This window comes from Passer domesticus, chromosome 13 (genome assembly GCF_036417665.1).
Source record: "Passer domesticus isolate bPasDom1 chromosome 13, bPasDom1.hap1, whole genome shotgun sequence".
Lineage (NCBI taxonomy): Eukaryota > Metazoa > Chordata > Aves > Passeriformes > Passeridae > Passer > Passer domesticus.
In genome coordinates, this window is record NC_087486.1 from 1,417,054 (window position 1) to 1,443,069 (window position 26,016).

At 58.1% G+C, this 26,016-nt stretch overlaps 1 protein-coding gene across 1 annotated transcript in view; it reads right to left on the reverse strand.

The window, feature by feature from the left end:
• Positions 1 to 2,988: 2,988 nt before the first annotated feature.
• Positions 2,989 to 26,016, reverse strand: part of PPARGC1B (PPARG coactivator 1 beta) — a 45,487-nt gene continuing 22,459 nt past the window's right edge. Inside the window, exons 2-12 of the mRNA XM_064388150.1 lie at positions 17,949 to 18,122; positions 14,920 to 15,132; positions 13,100 to 13,210; positions 11,360 to 12,440; positions 10,849 to 10,885; positions 10,424 to 10,488; positions 9,297 to 10,044; positions 8,717 to 8,792; positions 7,871 to 7,992; positions 7,451 to 7,605; positions 2,989 to 5,904 (exon numbers count right to left, since the gene is read on the reverse strand). Of these exons, the coding sequence (XP_064244220.1) occupies positions 5,801 to 5,904; positions 7,451 to 7,605; positions 7,871 to 7,992; positions 8,717 to 8,792; positions 9,297 to 10,044; positions 10,424 to 10,488; positions 10,849 to 10,885; positions 11,360 to 12,440; positions 13,100 to 13,210; positions 14,920 to 15,132; positions 17,949 to 18,122 (2,886 nt within the window). The 3' untranslated portion in view covers positions 2,989 to 5,800. The remainder of the gene's footprint in view (positions 5,905 to 7,450; positions 7,606 to 7,870; positions 7,993 to 8,716; positions 8,793 to 9,296; positions 10,045 to 10,423; positions 10,489 to 10,848; positions 10,886 to 11,359; positions 12,441 to 13,099; positions 13,211 to 14,919; positions 15,133 to 17,948; positions 18,123 to 26,016) is intronic.

Genomic DNA, 26,016 nt, shown 5'->3' on the forward strand with positions numbered 1-26,016 from the left:
TTTCCCATAAACTGGTTTATACATTCCAGGCACTATTTTGCATGGCCCCTCCTTGGGTTCCCTGTTTAGAGCATGTGTGTTTCTTGGCTGTGGCTTTGGCTCCTTCTCCTTATCACTTCCAGTCTGAGCCTTGGTCCACACTTCCCTTCAGACTGCAGATGCTGATAGCTGGCATACCAACAGCAGTGTCCTTGTGACATGTTACTGGATGTTATCCCGACCAAACAGACAGTTCACTTATATCAGCTACCACTACTATTCTGTCTAACTTTTTTGTTAATAGCAGATTAAAAGCAAAGTTATTTTAACATTATGCATATAGCATTCATCTTAGTATTTGTGAAAAGCCAACAATATGATATGTATTTATAACAACAGCAATGGGATGCATTCAAAGAAATTTTTGGAGGCCTGTGACCAAGAAAGAATAATTGCAGGAATGGGATGTTCCCCAAACGACCAACCGGGACCCTCAAAAGAACCCTACGCCAGTGAAAATGAACTCTGAGAAGGGATTGAAACATGCAGAAAATTCAGGGAATGTTTAGCATATAGGAATGGGTTTGGGGAAATGTATCGGATATGCAAAAGGTACATGGATTAAAGCTGGTCTGTCAGCAAGGTGTGGTGTGTGTAATTGGGAGTTATGCCCCGCATGCCTGGGGATGAAATAAAGAAATGCCAATTCTAATATTGAAATTACAGTGTTAGAGAGTTTAATTCCCCATTTTCAGTGACAACAGGACAAAGTCCTCACAGCAGCTCGAGGCTGGGAGCTTGGACACTTCAAGGGCAGCATGGCAGAAGGTCCAGCCCGGTGTGATGGCTCAGGAAAAGAGGCAGGAAGGAAAGCTGGGAAGAATCCTTGTGGGCAGGGAGGAGCAGCAGCCAGAGGGCAAAGGAGTCAAAGCTGTTCCCTTGTGCAAAGACTCCTGGCTGGAGCTGGACAAGAGGCTGGGAGTGATAACTGCTGCCTGGGCAGTTGTGGGGGTTACCTGAGGTGCAGAGCCCCTGGGCAGAGCTTGTGGGGCACACAGCTGAGCTCCCTGCCAGGCAGCTCCTGCGCCAGCAGAGCCCAGGCAGGATTTGGTGTCAGGTGCCCCTGCTCAGGGCACAGGTGGGAGCTGAGACTCCAGGAAGCAGCCAGGACAGCTCAGCAGGCAGGGAAATGAAGTCCACACAGTTCCTTTTTTTGTTCTTTCCACTTTATAGTATATATGTTATCGTTTATTTATAGGCAGATCACTTCACTATTTACAGTACATGAGCGTAGAGATTCTACAGTCTTTTTGATGTAAACAAGAAACTCCACGGCAGGGGAGTCTGGAAAAAGAAGCCAGTTCTGAAGTATTTACACAATTTAAAATAGAACTTTTATACCCACTGGATAGATATAGAGAATACATTGAGCGATTTGGTTAAATTATCTATGAAACTATAGAATCTGACAATGTAAAAATACAAGAAAACGTTCTCTCATTTTAGAAGGTAGACAGTTAAATCACACTAGAAATAAATCTCTTTTCTTTTTTTAAAAATAATAACAATAATAATAAAGGAAAGGCATAAGAATCCATGCCATCTCTTAAGGTTAAAGTATATTACATAAATAAGGACACAACAGAACGGAACTGGGGGAAAAAATTAAGTGAAATATAAAAAAAACACTACCAATTAAAAAAAAATACTAAAAACTTGATTCTTAATCATAGAGGGATCAATTCTGCTGCTTTTACTTACTCTGCAAGTAGAAAATTGCAGAGTTAAGTAGTGCTTACTCAGCATGAGCAACAGAGGCAGAATTGGCCCCTAATAATTATGAGCAGTGTCCTTTTACATTAAAAAAAAAAAGAAGAAAACCACAGAATTTAGCTTTTTTTATATAAATAACAAAGCAGATGTGCCCCTTTTTAGGTGAAATTCTTACACCTTTCTCAGGAAATGCATCAATTGAACCGTTCTCTCTCTTTCTCACATGCACTCACACACTCCCTCCCCAGCTCCTGCTGCTGCCCCTGGCCCCGGGGAGGGCGAGGGAAGAGGAATGAAACCCCAAAATGAAACCCCAAAATGAAACACCAAGGCTGCATTTGGCTCTGTATTGCTTGAGATTGTCAGGGATGGACTTAGAACAGAACGGGCGTCGGGTTCAGCTCCAACACCGGTACCTCAGGACCCAGCAGACCTCCAGAAAGAAAAAACAAATCCCCCAAAAAAGGAGAAAACCGTGTAGATCTGCAATCGCAAAACTCATTTGCACGGCGCAGAGCTGAGGTCAGACCCAGGACTGCAGCAAGGTGACTGAGCTGCTGCTTCCTGAAGGATGTGCAGCCCAGGCAGCTGTGCTGAGGAAATGAGAGAAACCTTTGCTTTGGGGCAGCATCCACCCTAAAACCCGGGATTGTCCTCTGCATTCAGCCCACACACTCAGAAACGTTTGCTCCTCCCTGCGGAGCCTCAGGGACACGCTGGATTCCAGCCAGAAACCTGCTGCCCCGCCCTGAACAACGAGTTTTTCTGGGGCAAACCTGTGCAAAACAAGCAAAGGGGCATTTTATCAGAAAACTCTTCACACATTCAGCATTTGCCCACAGCACCTGCAGGAAACGGCTGGGGGACGTTCTATACTTACACAGTTTTAAAAAAATAAATCTGCTCCTGACTTATTGCCTACCAGAATAAACCCTTTTGCTCTCAGTTTCTCCTGCCCATCCCACAGCCCCAGGCCTTGTGAGGGGTCCCACAGGCTGGGTGGGATGGAAAGGCAATCCTTGGGAAAGGGGGGATCCCCAGTCCCTGGCAGCTCCTGCAAAGCTCTGGGCACCTCTGGCTTCCCTGGCAGCAGTGCCTGGGCATTGCTTTGCTCCTGCCCCATTTCCCTGTCAGCATCCAAACCTTAGGCAGCTCAGGAGGGAGCTCTCACCTGCCCCTGTGCCCGACCCATCTTCCTGCAGACTCGAGCACTGTGAGCTAAAGACACCTTTAGAGTAAAAAAAAAAACAACCCACAAAATTAAAAAAAAAAAAAAAATCAAGTGGAAATTTATTTGTCACCCAGTCCTAAAAGGTGGGGGAAGCCCCAGGGCAGGCAGCACACAGCCCAAGGGGCTCTGAGCATAGTGCATAAGTCTGGAAAAGAAAGATTTTTTTGGGGGAGGAGGGAAAACAAACCATCCCAGGTGAAAGGAAAAAAAGTAAAAACCAAAAAAAAAAAAAAAAAAAAAAAAAAAAAAAAAAAATAGAAAACTCAACCCCACTTATAGGCTTCAGGCACCACAAAGACCACTTATTGCATCTCTTCCTACCCTAGGGCTGCAGTACTGATGGGCTCTGTGCAGGACCAGCCCTCCCCTTCCCCAGCACCAGCCTCGGGACCCAGCAGCAGGGCTGGGGCCGACCCAGGGCACCCAGCCACAGGAAAACACTGGGAAATTCTGGGCCTGGCTCTGCCAAAACCAGTGCTTGGGAAGTGACTGAGTGATCCCCTGGCGTGGGCTGGAGCCCCCCAGCTCTGCACTAACCCTTCCCTCCACCACCCTTGATGCATCCCCAGCAGGGCCCAGCCATGGGTGCCCCCAGCTGAGTGGGAGATGGAAGAATTCCACTTATTTGCTTTTCTTTTTTTTTTTTTTTCTTTCTCTTTTTCTTTTTTTTTTTGTTGGTTGGTTTTTTTTCTTTTGGATTGATCGTTTTCTGAAAAACATCAGCACAGCACAGGACAGTACTACCCACCCTAAATGTGTCGCTATATACATTCTACATAAGCTCTATAGCAATCACATGTAAACATCATCATCATCATCGTGAGGAAATACTAGGACAGAAAAAGGCAAAGCTACAATGAGGCAATTGCCAATAGCAGATGCTCAGTCTCGGCCAGAGCTGCTCGTGGTCGCTAAGGTGGGATGAGAACCGTGGGATTTGGGGTGGGAGAGGTGCCAGATTTCACTGCTGAGGCTGGAATGGCACAAGGACTGTTCCCTGGCAGTGCTCGTCACCGGCGGCGGGGCGGGGACCCCGCGGTGGCCTCCGGGCCCCGGCGCTGCCGGGCTGGGTGTTGTCAGAACCACGGCTCTCCCGAGGGAACAGCCAGGGAACTGTGCTGGTGTCGGCATTGCTGCTCCTGCCAGAGCCCAGCTGCGCTCCAGGGGCCGACCCTGGCAGGGCTGCGGCTCCTGGCGTCACATCTTGTGCCATTTCCGAGGCTTTGGTCGCTCTCCCTGCAGGACGGAACATACCCAGGGAACCGGGGAGAGAACCCCCAGGCCACGGGGAGGGGAGGCCCCAGGAGACTCTAATCTATCTATTGGCAGAGTTAAGGCTATAATATTCTATCTACAGAGGATGGCTGAATCCCTAGTGGTCTCTGGGGCTCAAAAATAAAAGGAGGAGGTGGCAATGGCTTGAGGAGCAGCGAGGTTCCCGCTCCCTTGGGAAAACAGTGCCTCTGGCCGGCTGGTGGTGGGCTTTGCTGCGGCCGGTGGGGGGCTGTGTCCCCTTCCCACCACACCCACACATGGAGGGCAAGTCCACAAGTTCATTTTCCACTTAGATGCAGCGCCGAGGGCCCTTGGCCAGAGGCAGAGCTGTGCCCCGGGGCGCTGGACGGATCCAGGTGCTGGGACGTGTATGGCTTATCAGCTACGGGGCAGGGTGCTGGGGGGTGCTCAGTGTGCCCACCCCGCCTCCCTGGGCTTGGGGCTGGACTTTGGGCTGGATTTGGGGCTGGGCTTCAGGCTGGATTTGGGGCTGGCTGCCCAGTGGGAAGCACAGACAGGTCTCCTTGCCCCGCTTGCTTTGCAGGGTGTGGAAGCGAGTGTGGATCAAGCCACAGGGCCTGGCCAGTCTCCCAGCCATCCAAGGAGCTGGAGAGGAGCCAGCTCCTCCACACGGACTGGAGACATCCATCTCCCTCCCAGGCTGTGGCAGCAGGACCCAGCAGGTCAGGCCTGGCTGGCTGCAGCCCCCAGCCCCTCTCTGGAGGCTCCAAAGGCAGCGGAGGCCGGAGCAGCGCTGGCTGCAGGCAGTGCATCCCTCTCCCACCCTCTGCAGCCTGCAAAGCTGCATCCATCACCCACCAGGACCCAGCCCAGCACGGGGGTGATGCTGGGGGCTCGGGCCACGCCAGCACGAAGAATGGCTTTGACAGCAAAGTGGGTGACCCCGGGGCAAGCACCGAGCACCCCGGTTTGCCAGCAGGGGAGGCAGGGGAATGTCAGCTCTGTGACTGCTCTGACCCCCCATTTGCTGAGTGGCAAGTGCCTCATTACAGTGCATAGTTAAAAATCAAGGAAGCGGTACAATAAATCTGAATTACAGTACATCTGAGCCATAAATACATTTTTTTTAAGTATATACTTTTTTTTTTCTTCTCTTCTTCTATTAAAAATTAGTTTATAATCCTGATTCTATTCACAATGAACAATTTCATCATCACACACTACGGACAAAAAAATGTTATGGTGAACACAGCTGCAACTCCACAGCGGGAGCATGGGGAGGGCTGGGAGGGGGAAGAGGGGCCGGGGGGCTCCTAGGCTCACCCTAAAACAACCAGTCAGAAGCAGAGGGGGGGACTAACGTGTGGCAGTGAGACATCAACACCATGGGGACTCACAGACAGAAGCAGCTTTGTTCAATGTAAACATCGATCAGGGGACAGCAGTCTCTCTCTCGCGGGCGTGCTCTCGCTCTCTCTCGCTCTCTCGCTTGCCATAGACTTGAATAATTTCTTTGAAAACGTAAACATATTGGAAGTGCCTTGACTGAGGTATTGAGGTATTCCTCCAAGGTTAAGGCTGTTACCGATGCAGGCTGAGCTGGGCCTCCTGCAGCAAGCTGTCGAAATCCATGGTCTCGTACTTGCTTTTCACCGCAGCTGGGGAGGACTCGTCCGTGCCGCAATCTGGGGGTGGCAGGGACAGAGCTGGGTCAGGGAGGGATCAGCGTCCTGTCTGCCTCATGGGGAGGGAAACCGAGGCACGGCAGGGCACTGCTCACTGCCCAGCCAGGCTGGACACTGCGGTGATGGTGACACTGAAAAGAGCTGGGGCAGAGGGGCTGCAGCCAGGCCCAGCTGGGCAGGGCACACACAACTGGCATTCACTGCCAGGGGTGAAAAAATCTGCTGGGTGCAGCTGAATTTGGAGGGGCTGACACAGGGCCATCCCAGAGGAGCTGTGCCAGCCTGCTCCACTGCCAGCCCTGTGCCAGGAGCTGAACAAGAGTGCCCCTGGAAAGCCCAGGGAATTCAGCCCATAGCAGAACCAAGGCTGCCTCATTTCACAGCAGCTTAACTTTCTGGGTGTATATTTTTGAATGGTGTGGTTGCATTTCTCCTCTGCCTGGAGGCTGCCCTTCTCATCCTGCGATGAGATGAGCAGGGTTTTAGGAATGAGCTGTGCTGTGCAGGAAGGGGGTGACTGTGGCTCTGCAGAAATCAGGTGAGGAGCACTGAGGGGGCTTCTCTTAGGCAGGGGGGACAGCTCTGGACCCCCTCCCCACAGCACTGCGCAGTCACCATCTTCCTCATGGGGTGCTACCTGGTTCCTAATTTCTCTGTGCCCAAAATGGGAGGCTCTGGGATTATTTAGATGAACAATGGACATTTGTGCCCACAATCAAAGTCAAGGGATGGCTGCTCTAAGCAGAACAGATACTGCAAGGTGATAAAAATTCAGGGAGTACTTGAATCAGATGGGGTATCTGGAGGAAAGTCAAGACTTGGGGCTTTATTTTCTGGACCTCAGTCTTTCACTCATCAGTAATATCCAGAACCCTTCAGCCTCTGCAGAGGGTACAGAAATAAACATGCAGCGTTGGTGAAACACCTGAAGCAAGGAGGCTGGGCAAAGCCTGGGACACATTTCTCTTGCAGAGCTAACACAGGGTTTGGCTCCTGGCCCTCAGCTCAGGCTGCAGCCCTGGAGACACAGTCACTGAGACCTTGCTGAAGCACTGAAAGGATTAATGCGACCACAGCACATTTCAGTGCTGCCACTTTGGCTCCAGAGTGCATGTGCAGCCTGGTGAATCTGTCCTGCAGAGCAGCAAACCACCCACATCACCTCTTGGGCTAATGAAACGCTGCTGACTGCCTTCTCTAATGCCTGGGAAGGGAGTTTTCTGCTGGAAAGCCTCCAGCACCGTGCAGAAACTCAGCAGACACAGGAAGGGCTGCGCTCAGCTGAGACCCAGCACCTCAGGCTGTGATGCTACATTTTGCAGCCAGCACACCCTGAGGCCTCACACCAGTTTCTCTCCTTCTCCCCAGTTCCCCAATCCACCTGTCTGAGCCACGAGCAGCCCCATGAGCCCCAGGAAAGGCAGTGGGGCTTCTCCTGCAGGCTCTGAAGGCGTTTGGGATCCCTGAGGGACCGGGGCTCAGCGGTGCAGTGTGCTGTAACAGCTCTGTGCTGATAAAAGAGACAAAGCAGCTGCTGCTTCCTCACCCAGGTCAGCGTATCTGGTCCAGAAGAAGCGCCCCAGGCCACCAGAGCTGAGCTGGAAGGAGGGCTCGTTCCTCTTCCTCAGCGAGGGGCCGTTCTTCAGCGATAAGGCGGCGTGCTCGGAGTAGCGGTACGTGATGAAGCCGTACTTCTCCCCCCTGAGAACCAAAGTTCAACATGTGATGAGCCCCACAGCCCTTGAGATGCAGCACTACACCCCTGGCCCGTCGTTCTTCCACTCCTCCATCCCACAGATGCCCGTGGAGCTCTGGACACACTGAATCTCCTTGAGAAAAGCACCAAGACCGAGGGCTCGGCTGAGCCAGGGATTGATGTGGCACTGCCTGGCAGTGCTGTGGGGTTTGAGGAGAGGAGCTGCCTGTAGCTGCTGGAGCCCTGGGCCACAGCTCACTGCCCACCCACCTGTTAGTCCTGGTCAGGACCTGACACTCCACGATTTCACCAAACACCTCGAAGCGTTTCTTCAGCTCGCTGGAGCTCATGCTGCTGGAGAGGTTTCTGATGTACACCACCCGGCCTTCCCCCTGCCAAAGCAACCAAAAGCTTTCAGGCTTGGACCCTGCACCTCTGTGCTGCTGCTGGGCTGTGGAGGAGCCCCTGCAGCCAGCACTGGGAAACACTGCCATGGACACAGCCTGACATCTCCAGGATCTGGAGTCAGGTCACAGTGTCACCCCCAGGACAGCATAACCAGGCTGGAGCAGCCACCGTCCCTTCTTCTCTTTTAAAATTCTCCTGCATTCTTCTACTTCTCCTGGCAAATGTGGAATATAGTCCCAAGAACTGCCAGGGGCAAAATCCAGTTGCATGGCAGGAAAAAGTGCCAAAGCAGCATGTGTGAGTGTGAGAGTGTGTGTGCACAACACTAGGGAGCACCAATTTGCTCTCCCACGTGGCCACTCCTCTCCCAGCTCCCTCCCTGTGCCCACAGGCTCATGGTGCACGAGGATGTCTGTGACATCAGGGATTCCCCAGTTCACCCCACAAGCTGCCAGTGCCAAGTGCACTGAGGCACCAGCGTGGGAGGCTCTGGGCATCCCTGTGCCAAGGACTCCGTGTGTTGCCAATCGCTGGCGGCTTCTGCTGCACGTTGGGTTTCCCTCCCCCCACCACCCCCTGTCCTTGTTTAACACTGGCCTGGCACCAAGGGATGCTGAAGCCAGGGCTAACGGGCTCCACTGCTGCTTTTTGGAGCAGATGAGCCGAGGGCTGGGCTTGCTGTGTCCCCGTGGGTCCCCCCTCACTTACGATGGCCTTTTCCCGTCTCTTCTTCAGCTGGCCCCGCTGCCCGCTGCCACCCTGACACTGCTCGCCGTTCTCACACCTGCAAGGAGGGACAGGAGGTCAGCCCAGGGCTGGGGGAGCTGCTGGGAAAGCTTCAAACATCAGTGAGAAGCTGAGACACCCACAGGAGTGGGTGGGCACTCGGGGGCACTGGGAGCCAGGGAGAGACTGGGGTCTGGACTCACTGGAAAGGACACTGAGAAGTTTTTTCTCACAGATGCCAGGGTCCTGCCCCTTCCCAGGCCTGGGTCCTGCCCATGCCCTGCCATGGAACCCCCTGGCTGCTTCAGTCCTCCACTGCTTCCTCAGGCCATGGCTGACACTTGCAGCAGTGACTGATGCAGCACAAATTATTTCCATCGTTTTTCTTTCATTAATCAGCATCTTTACGACTTGCAGCACCAATTCTTTTCACAGTTTTTCTTTCATTAATTAGCATCTTTACTACTTGGGCTCTCAGCGGAGCAGAGAGCACTGGGGGTGCCCTGCACCACGCTGAAAATTCAGGGGACAAAAGCAGTGCCAGTGTCCCCGTGTCCCCTACCTGAAGGTGCGTCTGCTGGCAGGTGACCGCGAGCGGCAGCACGAGGAGCCCGAGCTGGACCTGCTCCGGGAGCAGTAATGCAAACTGCTCCTGGAAAGGGCGCTTCTCCTCAGGCACAGCTTGCTGTCGCCATGCTCCTCCTCTTCCTCCTCCTCTTCCTCCTCATCCTCCTCCACGGGAGAGCCGCTCTCACTGCAGCTGTCCTCAAAGACGGTGTCGTACTCGGGGGTCTTGCAGAAGACCATGTCGTCGTCGTCGAGGGCACTGTCCAGAAAGCCAAAGTGCTTCGTTAAGCTGGCTCTGATCTCCTGGTCTCTCAGCTGCTTGGCGCCGTCCTTCCAGAACATCTCAGTGCCCGCGTCCTTGCCGAGCTCCAGCCCCTGGTAGTGGGCGGCCGGGACCCTCCTCTTGTGCTCCGTCTCCACCTGGCTCGGGGGCTCCCACGACTTGAGCACCTTCCTCTGCAGGGCAGGCTCGGGTTTCAGCACCTGGCAGTAGTCGTGGTCCCCGAAGGAGCGGGAGAAGGGCCGCTTGAGCAGGCCCTGCTGCTCGGGGAGCGGGCGCGCCCGGCTCAGGTGGGCCAACAGCTCCGTCCTCTCCGGGTGCTTCCTGGGGGCTTTCCGCGAGGCTGCCGCGTCCCCGGGGCTGGGGGCCAGCCCCTCCTCCTTCCCTGCCTCCTGGGGGATGTCTGGCTTGTACAGGTCCTCCTCGGCGGGTTTGTATGGCGGGGTGGTGGGCGGTGTGAGACCTGGAGCCCCCGGACAAAGGGCAGGAGTCAGCTCTGCCCCTCCGGCCTGCCCTGCCCCACCCCAGCCCTGGGCTGCCCCCACAGCCTCATCCAGCAGCCCTTGGGGGAACAAGAAGGACCAGAGGGCTCTCCCTTCCCTCCTGGCCCATGCAGGGCCCCCTGAACATCTCCTCCCACCCCAAACGCATTCCCCAGAGCTGCTCCTGGTGCTCGGATGTGGCAGTGCACAGCAGTCTCCTGTGTCTGCACTGCGAAGGGGATGAAGGTGTCCCCTCGGCTGGGTAGGCTGGAACTGATGCCTCCAGGCTGAATTTAGGGTAAATGAGCTCCGTCACAGAGTACATTTTTGCAAAACTAAAGATTTCAAAGCATGTCCTACCTGCTGTCCCACACAGCTCCACGGTCAGCATTGGCTCAAAGTTTCTCTTCCCAAAGGTTGGGTCACTGGAGAAGAGCAGAAAACCAGGCAAGTGTTTAGGTGAACCACAGCCCCAAAACCCAAAAGCAAGCTGAGAAAAGACTTCCCACAAGTGAGCCCTCCCACTTCAGCTGGTGCCTGACAGAGTAACCCCACAAGGGCAGGGGGGTGAGCAGCTCCAGGGCACACACAAAATGCCCTGCCCTGGGCATGGGGCTCTCCCAGCTCCTCACACCCTGGGGCACCCCACAGCCGTGCCCAGCAGTGCAGCTCCCTGTGCTCTGCAAACACAGCTCCCTGTGCTGGCTGCAGAGGCCCTGCCCAGCCACACAACCCCAGGCACTTTCCAGCCCCAGACTGCTTCATTCAGCCCCACCTGCACTTACGTTTGTGCCAAGGACAGCGTGAGACACCTGGGTGTTTCTGAAAGGCAGGAGAGAAGCAGGTTACCAGTGGGGCTGTACCCCTGAGGGTTTTGCCCACCTGAGAGGGACGGCTCACGCTGCCAGGGCTGAGCCACTCCTGCACCTGCAACTTGCTGGGGTTTTGGGGCACCACTGCAGCTGAACCCCAGAGCCCAGACTCAGGGAGAACCCACAGGGATGGGGCAACCTGGTCTTTGCTGGGTTATGGCCCCACCAACTCCTCCACCTCATTATAACCACGGGGAAACTGAGGCAGGAGATGCCCACAGATTGAAAAAGCACCCCAAAAGAGAACAGACCCCCAGCTGCCCATGCATGGGACCCCACAGCCAGCACACGGGGGGCTGCTCAGAGCTCTGCTGCCAGCTGAGCACCCAGCACCCGGCCAGCATCACTCGCCCAGGGCAGGGATGGCACGGGCAGCACGGGCACGCTGGGGACAGCAAGCAGAGTGAGTCCCCAAGCCTCTCACCTGTTTGCTCCAGGAGGGCACAGCGCCGGCTCTCAGTGGCCACCTCTCCATCCCCCAGGGAGCCCAGGCAGAGGGGCTGGGGCTCTGCTGACGGGGCTGTGCCCCCCACCTCCACCTCGGCCGCCGGCTCTTCGGCAGAGAAGCCCTCCAGCACCGGGCACGGCGCGGCCTCCCTGCAGCCCAGGGGCACGGCGTGGGGCTCCTCCAGGAAGGAGAGCCAGTGCCCGAGCTCGGGGTTGAGTCTCTTGGAGCGGCGCACGGCGTAAAGAGCACTGTCCTGCCTGCGGGCCACCTTCCCCGCGCCCGCGGTGCCCTCCTGCCTCCCAGCATCGTCCTCCAGGGCCCCCAGCTCCCGCGGCGCCTCCGCCTCGGGGCTCTGCCGGGGCTCGCCCCTCTCTGCTGCTGCTGCTGCTCTCACTCTGGACGCGCAAGTCCCGCTGGCATCCTCCCCGTCGGGCGGCACCGGGGAGCAGGAGCCGGGCGGCCGCGCCAGGGCGGCGTACACGGGCTTGCCCAGGCGGTATGGCTTGCTCACGTCACACAGCAGGTCCCGCGCCAGCAGCTCCTTCAGGATGGAGAAGGACGCCGCGGGCTTCTTGCAGCTGCCAGCTGCCTGCCAGGCGCAGCCCGGCCGGCTCTGGGCGCTGCCCGGCGCGGGGGCACAGTCCGGTTTGGCTCTCTTGAAGGGGCTGCTGCAGGGCTGGGCTCTGCTGTCAGCGGGGTCGCGGGCGGGCAGCTTGCGAGGGGGCAGGCAGTAGGTGTGCATGTAGCGGATCAGCTCCACCACCGAGTGCAGCTCCCCCTCGCAGGAGAACTGGCTGCCAGGGCCATCCTCCGCCGAGGACAGGGCGGCCACCGAGTCGCCGGAGCTCAGCGAGTCCTCGCTGGAGTCACTGTCGTCCTCGTGGTGGGCGCAGTCGCCCGGGGATGGGTGGTGGCTGCTGCCGGGGCACTCCTCGGGTGCCTGGGGGGCTTTGGTCTGGGAGCAGGAGGGGCTGGAGGTGAGGTGCCGGTGCAGCTCCGTGCAGCTGCGGCTCTGTGCCTGCGGGACGCTCGCCCTCCTGTCCCGGGGACCCTCCACCTTCCGAGAGGAGAGAGGAGAAAGTCAGCACTGAGCCCCACAGCCACGACCCTGGGGGGAGGTGAACAGCCACCCCACACCCTCACAGCCCCCAGTTGTGGCTCACCAGCACCCCGACCTCCCTGGGGTCAGCCCCGTGCCCCGAGTGCCGCCCCTCCTGCAGGCAGGGATGCTCCTTCTCCCCAGGAGGGATCTGCTGCTCTTCCCACCCAATCTAACTGGCCAGGCCTAATGCACTGCACAGTTACCATTAGCAAAGCAGGAAAATCTCTGGTGGCACCTTCTGCCAGATTTCAGACCAGCTCAGGTGCTGGGTGGGCTCTGCAGTGTGACAGGCAGGGAATCCTGGCCAAAGGCCTTGGCTTGGGCTGAGAGTCAGCAGGGAGGGGCAAGGGGGTGACCAGTGATGGGGCACATGGGGCTTTCACTAAGGGGTGCTCAGGGAAGCTGAACCCCCCTGGGTGCAAGTGAGATCAAGGTGCTTCTTAGCACAGCACAAAGCCTAAAGTCTTGCAGAGCCCAGACTGCATCAGGCAGGGGTGGGAGCACGGCGGGTGACAGTCCCTGCCTGTCCCAACGCCTTGCCCAGCCCAGAGGCTGCTCACGCTCCCCAACACCACCCTCTGGGCTGGGAGGTGGGTGCTGCAGGGGCTCGGTACCTTGGAGCAGGGCCGTGGGGGCCGGGACTTTGGGGTCCCTGGGCGCCGGGCGCTCCCGTCCCGCTGGGCCTCGCAGCTCGGAGGCGACGGAGACAGGAGCAGCTTCTTCAGCTGCAAAGAGAAGGGGCAAGAAGAGGAGTCGGCATCGCAGCGAGGGCAGGAGAAAATGCCCCTTGGCTCACGCGTGAGCACATCCAGCCCCGAGCATCCGACCCAAAAATGGGGCAAAAAAATATCAGGCAGGGAGGGTCAGGTAAGCAGTTCCCACCCCACGTGGCTGTGGGGCAGGTGCCTGGTTGTGAGCAGCCCTGTGGGGGTCAGCGTTCAGCCCAGGGACCCCCAGGCAGGTTGGGCAGTGTGCAGGAGGGAATTTGCTTCCCAGGGACAACCCTGGTCAGACACACAGGGGCTGCTGTGGCATCCCAGCTTCTCACTCCATCACTTCTGCCCTGAGGTGACAGAGGCTTTACACTGGTGTGAGTGATGGGTTTGGACAGCTCGCTGAGTCCCGGTGTGAGGCTCATTTAGCCTAAACGTCCAGAGAGGGCCTCGACTCATTAACGAGCTTCCAAGGTGCTTTGGAGATGCAAATCCCCGTGGGATCTGTCAGGATCTCCCCCAGCACCGTGTCACCGTGGGGTTTTCCCCAGCTCACCCGCAGTGCCACCGCTTCTGATGGCAGGGTCAGCACGTTATCCTTCTACTCAACCCCAATTTTGGTCAGGGGGAGGGAAAAAAAAACAAACCCAGACCCCACACCCAGCAGCAACATTTGAGATTGTGCCCATGTGGCGCTAACAACCGAGGCGACAACAGCTCAACAGCAAGACGACTGCGTAGGCACCGGGGACTGCAGGAGAGACAGATCTGGGGGTAGGGACTGATAGAAAAGGGGTGCCCGGGTCAGGGTCTGCCAGGAAATGCCAGCCGGGGCTTTAGGAGAGAGGCTCCTGTGGGTGGAAGCGCCCAGCTCCCGCTCCCCCCCGCCCCTGCAACGTATACATCCTATATATACACATACAGGTCATGTGTGATATATACCCCTGCGCGGGGCGTGGGCGGTGGAAATGCACGCTGTCACCACTGGATGTCACTCCTCCCCTTCGCTGCGTTTTTGGGGACACCCCGGGACCGGGCTGGGGGCTCTGGGGGGGACTGCGAGGCGCAGGAGGGAGCAGGATGGGTGTCCTGGCCCAGGGAACCTCCCAGGCATGGCAGGAAACGCTCCTGGCCAGGAAGGGGAGCCCCAGCATTGCAGGGAACCAAGAGGGATGCTCCAGCCACCAAATCTGGAGGGACTGGAGGCCACACAGCCCCTGAGGGGCTTTGGTGGAAGGCACAGGGAGGGTCAAACCCTCCCACTGAAAGGGCAGGGGCTGACACTCAGGCAAGCCCCTCTTGTGACAGCAGGGAGCTCAGCCCAGGGCAGAGCCAGGGGGAAAAGCCACCACTGCCCATGGGCACGGGGCTGGGATGAGCCAGGGAGAGCCCCGGGCAGCCCCACACCTGCACATGGCGTTAAAAGCAGGAGTGGGTGTGCCAAAGCAGCCCCCAGCCCCCTGCCACCCGCCCCCACCCCGTCCAGAGATAGGTTTGTATACACACAGCTGGTTCCCGTGAGGATGGTGATGGAGGTGACAGCAATGATGCAGAACATGTATACGTATACAATACAAGTATATGCTTTGGTATTGACGGTTAAAGAGAGTTTTAAGCCTAGAATGAAAAAATTCAGACCTTGGCTTCCTATCATACCCATGCAGCCGGCTTATCTGGGGCTCATCCAAATCCACCTTAAACAGTAGGAAGTGGGTTCTTACTAGAGACAGCTCATCACACTCGGGGGCCGGGGGCGGCCCCCCCGTGACCGGGGCGGTGGGTTTGGGGGAGGGGGCAGGTGAGGTGGTGGCAGGGTTGAGCGTGTCCCCCTCTTCCATAGTTCGGAAGGCAGCCAGGCCCATGTCATCTCCCTGTATATCATCCAAAGTCTCGGTGAGGGCTGCCAGCAGCGCTTCGTTCTCGCTGTCTATTATCTGAAAGGAGCAGGCAGAGAAGAAAAGGGGGGTTAGGCTGGGCAGAGGGTCCCCGGGGTGCTGGAGAGGGGACAGGGACCAGCAGAGCCACAGCAGCTCCCACACTTCCCAGTGACCCCACTGAGAGACCTGTGAGAGGAGTGTCAGTCTGTCCACCTGCACCCCAGCAGGGAAAGAATGAACCAGAGCATCTCCTCTCCCCACAGTCCCCCCAGCCCACCACGAGGCAAACAGCAGCAGACAAAGGAGCTGTCAGGAGAAAGCTCCTGGCCCAAATCCTCCTGACTCTGCAAGTGCACGAGCACTGAGCTCAGCCAGGGCTGCCCAGTGGGCACGAGGGCACAGCCTCCCAGGAGGGCACAGGGGAAGCTCTGCCCGGGCTGCACCGCTGGCCTGAAGCCACAGCTGGTGACAACAACCACTCTGAGCTCTGTGTTCACTGAGAGCCCCCAAACAAGGCACCTCCAGCTGCCCAGGGGCTCTCAGCCCTCACACTTAAAGCTGCACCCAGTGCTCTGTGAGACCCTGTCCAGAGCACAGCCCCAGTCCCTCCCAAATCTCCCATCAGCACCCCCAGATCATGCTGTTCACCCAAAAACTGGGTCAGGGGAGCTGTAGTGCAAGGCCCATCTCACCCTGGGCCAGGCAGGACCAGGGGCTGCTCCTGCCTCCTCCTTGCCCACTGCTCCAGCTTGGCTTGGGTTTCTCTTTTCATCTGGGCTTTGGCTCTGCTGAGGCACCTCCAGCCTTCCCAGTGCCCTCCCAGTCCCACCCAGCCCCACGAGTTCCCTCAAGTCTGGCAACAGAGTGCTGAAGCCCAGAAGAGAGTGCAGAAGCTGAGGAATGGCTGGAGCGAGCCAGCAGCTCCTTCTTTTTGGTCCTCCTCCATCACAACCTGAATGTAAACCATGTCCAAGGAGAAGCAGGCTACCATCAGGGATAAAATTAGCACGGGGGTAAAGTCAGGCTCACAGGCAGGACTGCTGCCTGCACACAGCCTCCCGTGTTTCTCTCCTCTTGTTTGAAAATTAAACATCTTTTGTTCCATGCCCTAACCTTGCTCGCAGTTACTGGAGCAGGCTCCAGGGAAAGGCAGCAGGATACTCCATTTTTGGCTCCGTTTCTTTTCCTCCTGTTATTGGCACGAGATTGCTGTGCATACAAGTTCAGTGGGATACATTTCATCATACTCCACTGCTCCTCATCGGCCTGGCTTTTGCATTTCTTTTCTGTTTATCTTTTCCCCAGGAAGTTCACGGAAAATATGCATCTCGTGATGAAGGTCCCTCAGCTGGGCTGGACCATTTTCAAGCACAGCATCAGCCCAGCATAAAAGCCACAGGGTTGTTATTATGGGCAGGTTAGAAAATATTGAGCCTTTTTTTTTTTTCATCTCCTTGTTTAAATAGAAATCCTCCTCCTCCCCAAATGTAACCCAGGGTTGGTAATTAGCTGGTACCAGTGGGTCACAACCTCCCTGTGCAAGGGGGTGAAGGCCTGGGTGCTGCTCAGGAGGGCACAGAGACCCCAGCCCCAAGGACAGGCACTGCCAGGGCATGGCACGAGCTTTGGGCAGGGTGAGGGGGCTGCCAGCCTGCTCTGTGCCCGGTGCCCTCTGCATCTCCCTGCTTCCAACCTGCCTGTGCTGTGCCCTGTCCTCACAGCTCCAGGAGACGAGAGACAGGAGCACAGGGACACAGAGCAGTCCTGCCTGTGCCCAGGAGCATCCCCTGCCCCAGCTCTGCAGCCTGCTGGCACAGGGGGCAGGGACCCAGCGACAGAGGGGCTGCCAGAGCTGGCAAAACAGAGGAAGGGACTGGTTCTTGTAAAGGAACAGGGTGATGGGGCTGGTTCTTGTAAAGGAACAGGGTGATGGGGCTGGTTCTTGTAAAGGAACAGGGTGCAGGGGCTGGTTCCTGTGAGGAACAGGGTGATGGGGCTGGTTCTTGTAAAGGAACAGGGTGATGGGGCTGGTTCTTGTAAAGGAACAGGGTGATGGGGCTGGTTCTTGTAAAGGAACAGGGTGCAGGGGCTGGTTCCTGTGAGGAACAGGGTGCAGGGGCTGGTTCCTGTGAGGAACGGGGTGAAGGGACTGATTCCTGTGAGGAACAGGGTGCAGGGGCTGGTTCCTGTGAGGAACGGGGTGCAGGGTCTGGTTCTTGTGAGGAACAGGGTGCAGGGGCTGATTCCTGTAAGGAACGGGGTGCAGGGCCTGGTTCCTGTGAGGAACAGGGTGATTGGGCTGATTCCTGTGAGGAACGGGGTGCAGGGGCTGGTTCCTGTGAGGAACAGGGTGCAGGGCCTGGTTCCTGTGAGGAACAGGGTGATTGGGCTGATTCCTGTGAGGAACAGGGTGCAGGGGCTGATTCCTGTGAGGAACAGGGTGCAGGGGCTGATTCCTGTGAGGAACGGGGTGCAGGGGCTGGTTCCTGTGAGGAGCAGGGTGCAGGGGCTGGTTCCTGTGAGGAGCAGGGTGAATGGGCTGGTTGCTGTGAGGAACAGGGTGAAGCAGCTGCTTCCAGCTCCTGGGAAGGGAATTTTTCCAGTGCTGAGACCCCCGCACTGCCGCCCTGGCATTCCAGGAATGGAACAGGACACGCTGCACCCCGGCTGCAATTCCAGTGAATAATCCAGCACAGGAGGGTTGCCTCAGCAGCCTCCTCCTCCTCCTCCTCATTAGCCCTACTCCGCTTACCCCATTTAGAGCCGATGCACAAATTAATGGAGCACTAATCAGCTGGGGAGGAGATATTAATAGCCGTGTGTGTGTTCCCTCCTGCCAGCCTCCCTCCCCCTGCCCCCGCCGGGGTGGGTACCTGGAGGAGCTCGGAGTCGTCGGTGCTGTACTGGCTGGAGTCGGTCTCCGAGCGCTCCCCGCCCCACTGCAGCTCGCCGAAGCAGCCGGCCGAGTCCAGGTCGCTGGCGTCCAGCTGGGACAGATCGATCTCGGGGAAGTCGGAGTAGAGGTGCTCCTCGCCAGACACCTCATACTGCACACAGGAGAGGAGAGAAACGCCTGAGCCCCGAGGAGAGGAGCTGAGGACAGCAGCGTCCCCGCTGTCACCCACTGATCCACCCCCGTGCTCCCAGCCCTGCTCCAAACCCTCTCCCCATGCTGCTCCAGGCACTGGCACGGCGTGGTGGGCAGCTTTTCACCCACTCAGCCTGGCACTGGAGCTGCCCCACAGCTGTGGCACAGCTGGGGACAGCAGGAGCTGCACGGGAAGAGCCTGGCAGTGAGCAGATGCTCAGGGCACAGCACAGCAACCAACACTGCCATCTTCATCTTAGGGGCAATTCCTGCCCTTGGTGCCCTACAAGTGACATCCAGTGGTGGCCTGGGGACCAGCACAGGACACCTGGGACAGCAGCTCACACCTGCTGCTCTCCTGTCCCACCACACAGCCCCGGAGCACTCAGGACACCCCTCGGGGAAGGTGCAGACCCCAAAGCACCCCCAAGGCCACCCAGAGCCCGCTCCCTGCAGGGAGAGGGGAGCGTGGAAATGAAAGGATGTCTGAGAGCACTCGGGGTGATGTGAGTTAAAAAATCTCCATTTAACCACAGAAAGGAGCTGGCACCTGCCCCAGCCACAAAACCCAGAGCTGCACCCAGCACCCAAGGGAGCCAGGGCTGGCACCAGCACCCGCTGCTGCCCTGGCATTTGGACTGTGCCTGTTCTGCCTCAGTGTCCAGGGTAAAACACAGGGGAAAGGTCTGCTGAGACTCCTCCCAGCACTGCCTGCCCAAGGGGAGTCTTCTGGCAGTGAGGGAAGCAAGTTTATTTACAGAGCAAATGGATTTTGGAGCAGGCAAACATCTGAGCATGTGAGAGAGGCTGCAGGGGGGCGTGGGGGCCCCTCCTCCTGAAGCAGCCTGGAAGGGTCTCCTCCATCATTCAGTGGGAAGGAAGAGGGATTTCAAACCCAGCTGCAGCAATGGGAGAGACAGCTTTTCTCTCTTTCTCTCCTCATTTTTTGTTTTTCAAATTGGGATAATCTGGGATTACTGGCTGTGTTCCCCCAGGCTGAGGAGCCTGTCTGCCACGCTCCCCACCACGTTCAGGACACTCCAAAGGACACTGCCCTGCACACACTCACTCCCTTTTTGCACTTCTCACCTGCCTCCCACCCTGCCCCATCCCAGGGGAGGTGGGAAACAGGGAGAGCACCTCGGAGGGCAGAGCAAGGGCAGGGAGAGTGGTTTTCTGGCCTGATGGTGAGCCAGTGCCATGCCCAGGGGCTGCAGTGGGGCTGGGGCTGCAGGGAGCTGCTGGTGCTGCCCCAAAGCTCTGGGGGATGCTCTCCCAGCACCTCCCTTCACCTCTCTGCTGCAGGGATGTGGGTCAGGCAGACACCACAGGTGTGGTGCCACAAGGAGTACCGGGCACCCCTGGGGGCTCTGGGAGCTGAGGCTCCTCCCTGGGCCCCCAGGCATGGGGATTTCTAACCTGCCCTGCCAAAACCTTCGATCCCAGGTGTCAGAGCACATGCAGCAGGTCAGGAGTCCCCACTGCCAGCTCTGGGGGCACAGATGCTGCCTTTCCCCTTGTTCTGTCCCTCAGGGGCTGCTCTGGGATCAGATGTCCTTTGGCCTTTCAGATGTGTCCCTTACCTGCTGTGGCTCGTCCCTGCCTTCCTGTCCCTGCTCTAGTGCCTGCTCCAGAAAAAGTCTTGTGACAACTTTGTCTCCCCCTTCTCCCCAAATCTTCCCATGGGAACACAGGCAAAGGGTTTTATTTTTAGCCAAGCCATACATCCACAGATATACGTGTGTCTGTGTGTGCGTGTGTGCGTGCAATTAAAAATAGCAGAGCAGCCAAATTCTCCTGCTCCTTTTGATATGCCACCAGGGAAAAGATCCTGGTGCTGAGATCACAAGGAGCAGCTGACACCAGTGCTCGGCGTGTCTTTTGATCAACTCCACAGATGTGACACGTCCCCATTGGCAACAGGGCTGGGTAAAAATAAACTCCTGCAGTCTGAGGCTGCTGGGCACTGGGGGCAGGACTGTCCTGCCACTGCCACTGCCAGTGCCACGCTGGGGATGCTCCCAGCTTCCTGCCTGCCACGGGTCAGGAATGCCCAAAGCTCAGCTCTGTCTGTGTGGAGCCTCCTCCTCTCCTCCTTGAAAGGCATGGGGACAGCCTTTGCTGGTGGGGTCACCCCAACCCCACAGCCAGCCCCCTCTGCCAGGCAGTGCCACACACCCAGCCCAGCCCCCAGAAACCTGGGCTCCAGAGGGAGCCCAGCACCCCCAGCCCCTGGGGAAGGGGCCAGCCCCCTGCCCAGCCTGGGGTGGCAGCAGCCATGGGGACACTGCCTGTGGGCACAGGACCTCATCTGCCCTGACTCTCCCTTTTCCCACCCTCTGCACTTCCTGCTGCCTTGGGAGAGGAGTGAACTTTTGTTCTAATTTTACTCGGGACTCTGTAGGAAGAGCAGCCATGGGTTCTTGGTGTGCAGCCAGCAAACACCCATGGAGACACGCTCAGAGGCTGGGAGGCATCTCCAGCCCGGGCACCTGGGCAGGGGGTGCTGCAGCAGGGCTGGCACCAGGGAGCTGCTGCCAGTGCCTGGCCAGCCCCTGCTGCAGCCAGGAGAGCTCCTGCTGCCTGCTGGGTCAGCATCCTCTGTCTCCTGGGTGCTCCCTTTGCAATGTCCCCAGTCTGTCCCTCCCAGGGCTGTGGCAGCACCAGGAGCTGGCACAGGGGTAGCTCCATCTCCCTGCCCAGCTAGGAGGGTGTTCAATGCAGGCCAATGTCTCTGGTGGCCCCAGAAGCTCTGGGGACATGTCCTGGGCTGGAGCCACATCCAAGGATGTCCCAGCTCGGTGCTGGCTCTGACACCCTGGGGACAGCAGGTGGGATGTGTCCCTTTGTGTCCCTCTGCTTTGGAGCAGTGTGAGCTCTGGCACGTGAGGTCTTATCTCTGAAGGGACACGAACTCCTCCCCAAGCCAGCTCTAACTCAAACACTGGATTAAGGAGACAGGAAATGTTTTCCTCCTTTCCAGTGTCAACCTGGGCTCAAACCAAACCCCTGCAGCCAGCAGGACCGGGGAGGCTGGCTGGGGTCACTGCACCCACGAGCCCAGCAGGAGCAGCCCTGGTGCCAGGGAACAGCACCCTGAGCTCACTGTCTGCCCTGCCCAGCTGCCTCAGGAGCTGGGGACAGCGCCCTGACCGTGACACAGAGACCTGCAGGTGCTCTCTGTCTCCCTCCAGCACTGCCAGAAATTACCCTTATCTGCACAAGCCCTGGGTCCAAGCCCTTGAAGTCAGGGCCAGGAATGGTGGCGCGGGCTGCGGGCACAGGGGGTGGCACTCGTGGGGCTGGGGCTCACCAGCCTGCACAGGGCCAGCCTCTGAAGTGCCGCTGGCCAGGGGAACACCTGGCAGCAGCCTCACCTGACGGGGTGCCCTGCAGTGGCCCTGCCACCCACATGCCACGGGAAAAGGGAAGGAAAGAGGCAGCACCTCGGAGGGGCCAAGGGAAGCAGCCAGGGACAGCAGCCCCCTCCCCAGGGGCAGCAAAGGGGGACTCAGCTCCTCCTGCACTGCCAGGAGCCTGCCCAAGGCACTGAGGGATAAACACACCCCCACGTGCTGCGGGCACTGCCAGGCCAGCCAGCAGCGCCCAGGCTGGCACCCACAGCAGAGCAGCTGGCAAGTGCTGAGAACAGCAAGGGCTGCTGCCACCAGCCCTGCCTGGCCCCACGGCAGCTCCTCCCTCCTCACCCTCACCGGGACTCCAGAAAGGGAAGGAAATCCTCGGGCAGGGCTTCTGCAGGGTTGTCTGGGCTTATCAGGGAAATCCGTAATCACAGACTGCTTCAAACGGGATTACAGCCCTGAGGGAGACAGAGCTGCCCTGGGACGGTGTCACCGGGCTGGGGGCACGGGGCTGGGGGCACTGGGCTGGGGACACTGGGCTGGGGGCACTGGGCTGGCTGGTGTGACACTGGGCTGGTGTGACACTGGGCTGGTGTGACACTGGCTGCTGTGGCACTGGGCTGGGGGCACTGGGCTGGGGGCACTGGGCTGGCTGGTGTGGCACTGGCTGGTGTGACACTGGGCTGGTGTGACACTGGCTGGAGTGACACTGGCTGCTGTGGCACTGGCTGGTGTGGCACTGGCTGGTGTGACACTGGCTGGAGTGACACTGGGCTGCTGTGACACTGGGCTGGTGTGGCACTGGCTGGAGTGACACTGGCTGGTGTGGCACTGGCTGCTGTGACACTGGGCTGGGGACACTGGCTGGAGTGACACTGGGCTGCTGTGGCACTGGGCTGGGGACACTGGCTGGTGTGACACTGGGCTGCTGTGGCACTGGGCTGCTGTGGCACTGGCTGCAGTGACACTGGCTGGAGTGACACTGGCTGCTGTGACACTGGGCTGGTGTGGCACTGGCATGGCTGCTGTGACACTGGGCACAGCCACTCTCAGGCAGGGCTGGCTGCCTGCAGACCCCCGGCACCCTCCTGAGCTGCCCCAGAAGCCGTGAGGAGCTTTGGGGACATGACCCACACTGGGACCAAGCCCAGGAGTGCACCCTGCTGTCCCCACAGCCCCCTGGGGTCACCAGCAGCACCTGGCAGGCGCTGCCAGCCCCTGCCCATGCCCAAGGCTGTGCCAGCTCCGTGCCAGCCCAGAGGGATGTGTGGGGCTCAGCCTGGCTCCAGCACCAGGGAGGAGGGCAGAGGTGCCATGGAGGAGACAGCTATAAATAAGTGTAAATACAGCAAGGAGGCACCTGGCCAGAGCTGTGAAGGTCACCAGAGCGTGTGCCAGCAGATAAGCAACCCCCCTGACAGTGGCATTTGACAAAATGTCACTGTGAATGAGGGAGAGGCGGTGTCGGGTTGTGCCTTGGCCCTGTCACCCCTTGACACCCCCGATATTTACAGGCAGGGAGCCCCAGGGTGAAGGGCGAGGGGTCCCTGGGGTGAGGGGACCCTGCCTGCACAGGCACAGGCTCACCCCCTGCCAGGTTTGGGGGGAGCCCCCCAGGAACCCCCCAGGCTGCACAGAGCAGACACCTCGCTGTCCTGCCAGGCATTCCGCCCTCTGCCCCCTGTTAATTTTTAATTGCTTTTTTTTAACTTTCTACTAATCCATTTTAACGATTCAGCCCGGCCAGCACGAGGCAAAACCTCATTTAGAACCTGCACTGAGCAAACAGCAGCTCCTTCTCCCTGCTGAGCCACTCCAAACCAACTTGTGCTGGTCCCTGCGGGGCAGCACGCCGGGCACGCTGTGCCAGCACGGCCTGGGCTCGGAGCTGGGGCTCAAAGGTTGCACCTGGGCACCTCCGAGGGCTTTTCCAAGCGAAAAAATTCTGGGATTCGGCGGCACACGTGGAGCAGGCACCGTCCCAACACTGCCTGAGAGGGGCTGGGTGGGAAAAGGGGGTGCTGGGTGGGAAAAGGGGGTGCTGGGTGGGAAAAGGGGGTGCTGAGTAGGAAAAGAGGGTTCTGGGTGGGAAAAGGGGGTTCTGGGTGGGAAAAGGGGGTTCTGGGTGGGAAAAGGGGGTGGTGGGTGGGAAAAGGAGGTGCTGGGTGGGAAAAGGGGGTGCTGAGTAGGAAAAGGGGGTGCTGGGTGGCAAAAGGAGGTGCTGAGTAATAAAAGGGGGTGCTGAGTAATAAAAGGGGGTGCTGAGTAATAAAAGGGGGTGCAGAGTAGGAAAAGGGGGTGCTGGGTGGGAAAAGGGGTGCCCAGTGGCAGGCTCTGAGCCCCAGCCCAGCCCGAGCACAGTCTCACTCCCTGACTTTTGTCTTACATTAGGAGGTGTAATTAAGATCGAGCAGGAGATGCCAGTAATGGGAAATATTAAACATTAACCGCAAACAATAAACATGAACTTGCCAGGATAACTTTGATATGCAGGAAAGATGGAAGAAATTGCACTAAACTGTCCTTGAGTCACAGGACAGAAAAAAGGAGCCTGAGATACTGGTAATAATGGCCTGGATAAACAACATTCTGCTGGAATACTTCAAACAAAGGTGTGGCAGGTTTAGGAAGAAGGGCACAGCAAAGTATAGCCCAGGGTACAGGGCTGCACGTTCACACCCCTCAGCTCATGGGGTCAGGATCCAGATCACTGATCCACTCTGGTTCTGCCTGAGCTCCAGGAGCAGCCCAGGGCTGCAGCCCCCACAGACCCTAAAACAGCCCCTAGAAACCCTAAACCAGCCCCTACAGACCCTGAAGCAGCCCCACAGACCCTAAAGCAGCCCCCACAGACCCTAAAGCATCCCTACAGACCCTAAAGCAGCCCCTACAGACCCTAAAACAGCCCCACAGACCCCAAAGCACCCCCCCAGTGGTGCCAGGCACCAGGCAAGGGCAGTGGTGGCCGTGCCCCGTGCAAGGAGCAGACACAGCAGGACAGGCTGTTCCCAAGGAACACCTCCTCTCTCAACACCCCCTAATGGAAACAGCCCTGCCCGTGTCCCTGCGGCTGCCAGGGCTGCCCAGGCAGTGCCAGCACACCTGGGCACCCTCAGCGGGCTCAGAACTGTGCCTGCCCAGGTGGGACAGATCCCAGAATGCCAGAATCCCAGATCCCAGAATCACAGATCCCAGAATGCCAGAATGCCAGAATCCCAGATCCCAGAATGCCAGAATGCCAGAATCCCAGAATCCCAGATCCCAGAATGCCAGAATCCCAGAATAATGAGGTTGCAAGAGACCTCTAAGATCATGAGTCCAACCTAAGCCCTAAAACCTCAACTAGGCTATAGCACCAAGTGCATGTCCAGCCTTTTTTAAACACACCCAGAGATGGTGATTCCACCACCTCCCTGGGAAGAGCATTCCAGTGATTTATCATTCTTTTGGTGAAAATTTCTTTCCTGATATCCAACTTGTACCTTCCATGACATAGTTTAAGATTCACCCTGCACCCCTGGGGCAGCTGCAGCAGCCCACGCTGCCAGCAGGCAGCCTGGCAAACACATCCAGCCCCCAAACACAGCTGTGCCAGTGCTGCTGCCAGCCCTGTGCCTGTCCCCACGCCATGGCACCAGCCAGGCAGGGCACAGACCCCGGGCTGAACACTGCTGGGGTTTTCTAGGAAATCCCTTTTTGTCTCCCCAAAGCAAAGGCAGCACCAACAGACAGCAGCTGGCACGGGCTGGGCACAGAGCACAGAGGGGACTGGAATGTGCCATCAGCTCCCAGCCCTGCCAGGGGACACCTGGACAGGGGACAGGCAGGGAAGGAGCAGGAGAAGGAGAAGGAGAAGGAGAAGGAGAAGGAGAAGGAGAAGGAGAAGGAGAAGGAGAAGGAGAAGGAGAAGGAGAAGGAGAAGGAGAAGGAGAAGGAGAAGGAGAAGGAGAAGGAGAAGGAGAAGGAGGAGAAGAAGCAGGGAAGGGGCAGGAAAAGGAGCAGAACCAGGATCAGCAGCTGGATCAGGGGCAGGGGCAGGAGCAGAAACAGGGGCAGGAGCAGGAGCAGGAGAAGGAGCAGGAGGAGGAGGAGGAGATGGAGCAGGAGCAGGAGCTGGGTCAGGAGCTGGGAAGGAGCAGAAGCAGGAGCTGGGAAGGAACAGGAGCAGGAACAGGAGCAGGAGAAGGAACAGGAGCAGGATCAGGATCAGGATCAGGAGCTGGACCAGGCAGGGCTCCCCCAGCACCCTCACCTTCTTCTGTGAGGTGTCCCCCAGCCCGTGTGGGACAAGGACAGGGCAAGAGGTGGCACCAGCCCTGCAGCCCTGAGAGGATGCCCGGTGGGGCTGGGAGCAGTGGGGACTGTGGCTGAGGCCAGCAGAGCTCTGAGACACCGAAATCCTTGGGATGGCTTCCACTCACACACCCCTGCAGGGGGCAGGAAAGGCTGCGGAGCCCTGGGAGCCAGGCTGGCAGCACTGGGAGCTGGCTG